The following is an 8,810-nucleotide window of genomic DNA, read 5'->3' as shown; positions in this document are numbered from 1 at the left end:
CATATGTGTACATAGATCATAGGGGAAGGAAATACTAATGTATGATGGTGGTAGTAGTTGGGGTACATTTACCTTTTTAAAGCTTAACTCTAGACAGATATTAACCACTTCCGGGCCACCCCATGGCAGATTTACTGCTACCCCCTGTAGCCCTCCTGTGCAGAATCACATGTATATGGATAGAAAATATAATATATATATATATATATATATATATATATATATATATATATATATATATATATATATATATATATATATATATATATATATATATATATATATATATATATATATATATATATATATATATATATATATATATATATATGCACTTGTCGACAGGGTGCCGCTTCTGCTGTGAATAATCACAGCAAAAGTCAATCTGCGGGTACCAGGCACTGGATGTCCGCCCCCGCCGATCGTCAAGCAAAGACACAGGACGGAGCTCTGCCTATGTAAACAAGGTAGATCTCCGTTCTGACAGGGGAGGAGGGATGGATATTGTGTCCCGGCTAAGCAGGGAATAAAATCCATCTCTTCCCTTAGTAAAAGCAGCACAAACACTGGCTAGGCACACAGATAACCCTTTGTTCGCCCTATATGTTTAACCCCTTCCCAACCAGTGTCATTAGTACAGTGACAGCGCATATTTTTTTTGTATTAGTGTCACTGTTCCCCACAAAGTGCCAGTGTCATATTGTACTACGTGATATCGCAATCCCATTGATCACCGCCATTACTAGTTTAGTGTCATAGCTGCGTAAATGTCAGTATATTCGACAGTTTGTAGACGCTATAAATTTCACACAAACCATTCAATATACACTTATTGTGATTTTTTTTTTTTTATACCAAAGACATGTAGCAGAATACATTTTGGCCTACATTTATAAATGAATTAGATTTTTTTTTTTTCAATTTTTATTGGATATGTTTTATAGCAGAAAGTAAAAAAAACAAAATTCTAAATTTTCAGTCTTTTTTTTCGTTTATATCGCAAAAAAAAAAATAGACCTGCAGAGGTGATCACATACCATCAAAAGAAAGCTCTATTTGTGTGAAAACAATTATACAAATTTTGTTGGGGTACAGCGTTGCATGACTGCGCAGTTAGATTAGGTCACCCATCCCTAAATATTGGTGCCACATTCCTGAACAAAGTAAGAAAAAGAAATTCTACTATGGGTGGTATTTTCCTTTCCAGGCACAGTGAAACCAAAATTATCATTAACCACTTTCCGCCGGGAGGGCGTACGTGGATGTCCTCCCGTTTCGGTGATTATATCGGGATGATGCCTCTTTTCAGCGATTCCCTGCACCTTAAGAACAATTATAGTGGCTGTTCAGCCGATTGATTGATTGTTCTTACAGGTGGCAAGAGGTGGGGTGGTGCCTTTTGGTGCTTTGCCCGTGCGGTCAGCGAGCCAGAGAAGGAATTTGTAGCCAGCGGAAGTTCACCACAGAGAATACCGGTGACCAGATGGTCTCTGGCAATCTCTATGACTCTCAGAGGCCCGTGCGCAAGGTTATGATGTCACGTCCGGCCTGGCAGTTGTAAATACTGCCGTGTACTTGGCTGGAAAGGTGAGATCGGGTCCCTCCCCTGTCACCTGTTTTCTCTTGGTGTCAGGAAAACTTGTCAGAAGTGATTGATGCTGATAGCAGAGGAAGGAAGCAGCGGACAGAAATGACACTTAGTGCTCTGGATTGAGACAAGTACACACTATAGAGGGAGATGCTTTGTTCATATTTCAAGTATGAGGGAGGAAGGTACTTTACTTTATGATTCTACGCTTTCTTCTCTAAAGCCAGGCTCAGGTCCTCTGCTGCTCTCCCCACGTTTCTTGCTGTATGCACTGAGCTTTCTCCTGCCCCGACAAACGCCTCTCCGCTGTGTGATTCATTGAACTCCCACTAGGCTTTTCTTTCCTGTTTATCTGACTTTGTGCTCCATATTCTGACTTTATCACTGATCTCATTGCATTCTGATGGATCTGACTTTATTGATTTCTGTATTTAGATGTGACTGAGCAGCAGCAGTCTCTGAAAGGAAATCAACCAGCTCAAAGGTAATGATGATGTTGTCTCTTCTGCTCCTTTCTGTGCCATATTGACATGTCTGACGTTTTGAAAGGATGGGAGGGCTACACCAGCTTGTACAGACTTTTTAAAAAAAAAAATTTTGCAACATGCAGTGCGTTTCTGGGGGGCTCAGCACTCCCCCTTCATCAGGGCTAAAAAACAGATTGTGTAGGCACTTAGATTGGAATGGGCTGAGTGCCTACAGCTTCTGGTTTCAGCCCTGATGAAGGAGGAGTGCTGAACCTCATTTTTTAATGCAGTAATTTATAGCACTAAGCTGGTTGCTAAGGAGCAGTCTGGGGAGGCCAGCCGCTGCGTCCTTAACAACTGGTGACTCATCAACTGTCAGCTGATAAAAAAAAAAAAAACATGCCAGCAATGAAAAATGACATGTAAAAAAAACAAACCTTGGGGTTCCCCCCCTCAATGCATACTGGGCCCTTCAGGTCTGGTATGGATTTTAAGGGGAACACCAGGCCGAAATAAAAAGAAAAAACAGCATGGCCCCCCCAGATCCGTACCAGACCATTATCCGAGGACGCAACCCGGCAGGTCAGGGTATGGGGGGGGGTGGAAGCTAGCGCCACTCCCCCCCTCCTGAACCATACCAGGCCATATGCCCTCAACATGGAGGGGGGGGTGCACTTTGGGTGCTCGTCCCATGTTGATTGCTCAAAAAGCTGTGCACTAGTTGTGATGCCCTTCTAGTATTTCCATAGTATTTATGGATAACAATAGAGAGCAGAGCCATGATCTTGATACAAGATAATTTCTATGGTATGAATTTTAAGGGGAACCCCACGCCAACATTTTTATTTTTTAACCGGCAGGATGGTTCCCCCCAATATCCATACCAGACCCAGTGTGTTTCGGAGGCTCAGGCACTTTGATTGGAGAGGGCCAAGTGCCTACATCATATGGGGTTTTTATCCCTGATTAAGGCGGAGTGCTGAAACCCCCAAAACGTGTTGGCTAAAGAAAAATCTTCTAAAAAGTCTGTTCAAACTAGCATGGTACTCCCATCCTTTCAAAACTTTAACAAACTCTTCTGGGGGTCCAGCAAGACCCCACAGTTGCTGGTAAAAAGTCTCTAGGACCGAAAATCGCCCATTATGTTAAAACACATCTGCAGAAGGTTCAGCGCCCCTACAATATATTCACATGTCTGTCACTGCAGCCTCCCCTATATTTATGTATATGTAGAAATCTCTCACATTGCCTATATGTGCAGGTCAGAGGAGAAGGAACCCAATGTCTCCAAATCTCGGACAACCACCAGGAAACCAGCAGAGAACAAAGCAGTTAGGAAGGAGGTAAGCAGTGATATATATAATTTTTACCAGCCCCTCACACTTATCTCTGTATAGCCATCTTATAAGCTCCCCTCTTCTCTTCCAGATATTATCTAATTCACGTCGCCAGAATACAACAAAACCATTGAAGAGGGTGTCTGCCCGTGGAGAACGTACCGGAGTCTGGAAATAGGAAATCTGCAGACCGCTTGGACTATAAAATCTTCTTCAAACAATCCACGTCTCTATGAAGTCTATATTCCTGGGGAATGCCAATAGATAGCATGGGCAAAGGAGAATCCATTTGTTTTCTAAAGATCCTATTCCTGCCTCCGCATTAGAAAATTGCCCTGTTTGGTACATTTTTCAAACATTGCCCAGTGGAAATCTGTTGCATGATCCTTCAACATCTGCGTCAAAGGGTACAACTGTGCAGGTTACCCCAGCATGTACCACTCTCCGTGTTACACGGTGAATGGGTCTTGAAAAGTGTGCGTAGTACATTCTCTGTGCTCACAGACCTTGTGATCAACATGCTACTTTATTCCTTGACTTGACCTCACATCGGTTACCAGTTAGGAGATGAGGTTACATACCCTTTCAGATCAAAATGTCATTGCCTCCTGATGGCTCACTACTTCAGCAAAGTATTTTCACTGCTTTGCACTTCTTTTCCACCTGTCTGCTTCATGTGTTTGGTATTGAAGTGGAAGGACGTTCCTCCTCCCTAGATTAGTGTTTGGGCCTAGTGACTGGTCACTTAGACGTTCAGCTCTGACACATGGGGGCGATGAGCATGCTCCTCCATACACAAGTCTCACTCCGGTAAATTGTTGGAGTGAGGACTCCAATGGATCTGGGAGGTGGATTCAGTGAAACTTTGGATCTGAATATCCAATCCAGATTCGATTGGAATGTACCTTGTTGGGAAGGGTGGGAGATGAGCTATGCGAAAGGACCATCATCATGGGAAAAAAATTATAGTGGAGTAGATTTAGTTAAACTGCAGCACTCAGAATCTGGTGCAGCCGTGCATGGTAGCTTCAAACTTCAGATTGTTCAATTAAGCTTTGACAATAAAACCTGGAAGCCGATTGGTTTCTCTGCAGAGCTGCACCACATTTTTGCTCGTGGAATGGCGACAAACTTTTACCCTTGAAAATCTCCATATGTTTAAAAATGTCTACAGGTTACCAGTTTTGAGTTACAGAGGTCTAGGGCTAGAATTATTGCTCTTGGTCTAACGATCGCGGCGATATCTCACATGTGGGGTTTGAACACCATTTTCATATGCGGGTGCTACTCACATTTGCATTCGCTTCTGCGTGCAAGCACGACGGTACGGGGCAATTTTTAAAAGTTTTTTTTTTTTTTATTTAATTTTTTCTTTTACTTTTTATTTTCTATTGACACTGTCCTTTTCTTAAAAAAATAAATAAATACAATTTGGGTCACTTTTATTCCTATTACAAGGAATGTAACCATCCCTTGTAAAAGGCAAAAAGCATGACAGGACCTCTTAAATATGAGATCTGGGGTCAAAAAGACCTCAGATCTCATATTCACACTAAAATGCAATAAAAAAATAAAAAAATAAAGTAATTTGAGGGAAAAAAAAAAGAATTCTCCTTAAGAGCATTGGGTGGAAGTGGCATTTGACGTCGCTTCCACCCTCTAATCCTATGGAGCCGAGCGGGGGCCATCTTTCACTCACTCAGCATCCAGGCAGTGAGGAGAAAGGACGCGATGGTCTCCGCCGCCTCCGGTCCAGTAAGCAGCGGTGATGACCGGAGCACGGTGGGAGGGGGGGGCCCTGTCCTGCCACCGATAAGTGATCTCACAGTGAATCCGCCACAGAGACCACTTTTATTTTACCAAGAAGTGCAGGCCGTTCCTGAAAATACCGGGGTTATAGCAGCTAGTTGCTGCCATAACAATGGTATTTAGCCTCAAATTATCGACGTTTGGGTATGGCGATTTGCACAAAGTGGTTAAAGTGAAAGTTCAGTCAAACACAAACTATACTTAAATCTACTCCCACCCCATTCTAAGCCTAGTCTATCTGCCCTGTAAAAGCAAAGATGTGTATACTTAACCTATTCTGAGGCCGCTCTGGTCCAGTCACATGACCAGGTCCCAGCATCAGCTTCAGTGTAGAAGAGGATCAGCCGACAACGGATGCCCCATGTGTAACCCTGTGGGTGATGCCATCATCCAGGCTCTACAGCCCTTATCAGCTGTCCCTCTTCTACACTGAAGCCGGTACTGGAATCTGATCATGTGACCAGACCGGAGTGCCCTCAGGTAGATGGAATAGGCTTAGAATGGGGTGGGAGTAGATTTAAGTATAGTTTACTGAACTTACACTGTCCACTTTAACTTCACAAACATTGTTGACAGTACCCACCAATATTAGGCCCCTTTCACACTGGGGCGGGAGCGGCGTAGGCGGTAAAACAGTTCTATATTTAGCGCCGCTTCACCGTCGTTTTAGCGGGGGGGGGGGGGGTGTTAGGCCACTACTTACACACGAAGATCAAGGGTCCTTCTCTAACATGCTGGCAAGGGGCAGGCTTTTGTACTCAGACTATAGCTGCTTTAGATAGAAAGAAAAGCATACGTACCTTGAAGACATTTGGTTTTGATGCACTTGGAACGATGTACAAGACTTTATAGAACCCCCCTGATTAAATGAAAGCTATTAGTTTGCTCATTTAAAGCTAAATAGCAGGTTCTCTTGGTAGCACAACCTCCCTCACCCTACCTTCATCTACTGATGAATGCATTCCCCCTGCTCCCTTTCCATCCTGTTCTTTTGTCAAAGCCCTGAGTCTAATCCCTGTGTAAGCTATGTGTTAGCGTTACACAGGGTTAATGACTTTGTTTCCTCCCCCACATGACATTATTTGGACCTGATGATTGGCCATTCGGTCACTAAGCACTGCATCCCGAGATCACATACCCGGAAGTACAAGATACTTCTGTGTGCCCTAACAGATGAATGGAGTAGTTGGTGAGTATAGTGCAGTGATGGCGAACCTTGGCACCCCAGATGTTTTGGAACTATATTTCCCATGATGATCATGCACTCTGCAGCGTAGTTGAGCATCATGGGAAATGTAGTTCCAAAACATCTGGAGTGCCAAGGTTCACCATCACTGGTATAGTGTATGGGGATGAGGGACATTGCTAACCTATTACTGTGCCTGAAATTGAGAGAAAATTAAGAGGTTCATTCTTAATGTCGCAGACCCTCCTAGATTGGGCTTTGCTTACATCCAGGACCTTCTCTGTTCTCTACTATACCTCATATGTGCTGGTGCTTGCCAGTGAGAATAATGTGCCATCTCCAGAAACCCTTTCTGAAATGTACTTCTACTTATACCTAAAGCAATTCAGCCTTGTAATCCATTCAAGCTTTACATTGTTCATGGACTCCAGAAAAATCAGTAGAAGAAACATATTATGATAGTTCTTAACACAAAGATTTCCTTCTTACTCAATAAAACTGTAGTTCAGGGGTTAAATTCTTGTTCATCTTATTTTATTGCTCTGACACCTTGTATATATATATGGTATGAATTATAGAATGTATCATCGTGGTGCCTTAAAGTGGGTATAGAATGGTTATGGACTGTACCGCTGTCATCTTTCAGTACCGACAACTGTCTGCCTTTTTTATTATTATTTTTTTACGACCTATGAATTAACGGTTTTTCCAGAAAATATCTATCTTTTCTAAAAAAAAAATATTTCTTTTGTTTTTGTAAATGTGTGCAGTGTATATTTAATATTTATAAAATATTTTGTACGAGGTGTTTTATTCATTAAAACGTTTGTGTTTTAATCGTTTGCATTATTCATAGAAAAAAAATTATATATATTTTTTTTTTTCATTGAAAAAACATTTTGATTTAAAGCTGAACTGAGAAACAAGTTTTCCCATGCAGGGCAACTGTGCCTGCACTGCACGGGTCAACGGCTCGTTTTTGTCTAAGGTATTGAATAAGAGAGATATACTTTCCTTAATCCTCCCTGCACAAGACCGGTAACTGTGGCTCTTGCCCCTACCCTGTGGTCTTGTGCAGTGAACTGCTCTTGACTTCATCCCATAGCCCTGCACTGGATGTGAGGACGTCAGGAACAGTCCACTGCTGGACAAAATAAGCACAGCCCCACTGCATGGGAAAACTTCTTCTTCTTCTTTTTTTTTTTTTTGCCTGGAGTTAGGCTTTAAAACTGAGCTCCAAACCTCCCTTCAGTCTTGCACAGTTGTACAGGCTTCTCCCCTGTACTGAAATGTCTTTCTCTTAAAAGAGATGTTGTACAGTATGGGATTTTTTTTTTCAACAATCGTACTTGCTTACCTAGGTGGTCCCCCTGGCTCTAACACTGAGAATGGAGCGATCCAACATTGCCGATCGCTTGGTTCTCTGGCCTCTGTGAGCAGAGAGCTGGTGACTGTCAGTCACCGCTCTCTGCGCTTGCTCACTAGAGCACTAGGCTGTGGAGGGGGCAGGAGTGGCCGGCTCAGGCTTTCAGCGGCTCACTGAGAGGCCGAGACTAGTGCTGGTCCAGGCAAGTGGGCAGATACTGACACCATTGTCACAATCTTGCCTGAGCCTGCATCGGGTCTGTGATTTCAGCAGACTTCAGCCTGCTGTCTGCTGAAAACTGGTCACAGGAGTGCAGAAAGAATTTAAATGAGGGTGTGTATCTATCACAGGGTAGAGCACAAGAACATACTTAAGTTTCAATGATATATTTGATATCCTCTACATCTTGTATTATTGTACAAACTGCTAATCTTTGGATATGAATTATGTGTAGACTGTACTAATGTTGACAGGATATCAAATGGGACTTGATGTATATTTATAATCCCTTTCTTTTAATTTTGATTTTTAACTATAGTAATTTTACTTTTTTCTAAATAATAAATAATATTTTTGAATATATTGGTTGTTTTTACAACTTTCTCTTGCCTAAAAAATCCAATTGAACCTACACTTTTCTTTGAGGTCTTTTGTGTGAAGGTTCCTCCAATTTGTTTCCTTTTTTTTTTTTTTTTCCTTCAAGTGCAGAAAGAACTCCTATGATCCATAGGAGAAGTACAGCCAAACAAGCTTTGGCTGTACTTCTCCTTTTAAATTCACTTCCATTTCATTTTTCCACATCCAGTTTACATTTCATCAAGGAGGAAAAGAACATTAATTTACAGAGAAGATACAGTGGAACTCGGTCACATGTACAACTAGCAATAACTATATTTCAGATCAGCTGCGCAATGTCAGGGTTTCCATACCACATTGAAGTGGAAGGCAAGTCAAAACCTAACTAAGCTTAAATCTACTCCTATCCCCATTCTAAGCATACTCTATATATTAAAGGAAAGATACTTCTACTTGCCTATTTTGAAGTCACTTAAGTCTG

The 8,810-nt window shown here is 42.1% G+C and overlaps 1 protein-coding gene across 1 annotated transcript in view; it reads left to right on the top strand.

Annotated features, from left to right (window-relative positions):
- Positions 1 to 7,224, top strand: part of CNTROB (centrobin, centriole duplication and spindle assembly protein) — a gene marked incomplete at its 5' end in the record, with an annotated part of 33,957 nt that extends 26,733 nt beyond the window's left edge. Inside the window, 3 exon segments of the mRNA XM_077470629.1 lie at positions 2,024 to 2,072; positions 3,317 to 3,398; positions 3,484 to 7,224. Of these exon segments, the coding sequence (XP_077326755.1) occupies positions 2,024 to 2,072; positions 3,317 to 3,398; positions 3,484 to 3,570 (218 nt within the window).
- Positions 7,225 to 8,810: the final 1,586 nt, after the last annotated feature.

The sequence above is a fragment of the Lithobates pipiens genome, unplaced genomic scaffold (assembly GCF_037356315.1).
Source record: "Lithobates pipiens isolate NorthernLeopardFrog02 unplaced genomic scaffold, aLitPip1_a1.2 Scaffold_8, whole genome shotgun sequence".
Classification (NCBI taxonomy): Eukaryota; Metazoa; Chordata; class Amphibia; order Anura; family Ranidae; genus Lithobates; species Lithobates pipiens.
The sequence above is the reverse complement of the archived record's forward strand: the minus strand, read 5'-3'. Positions and strand labels throughout refer to the sequence as shown.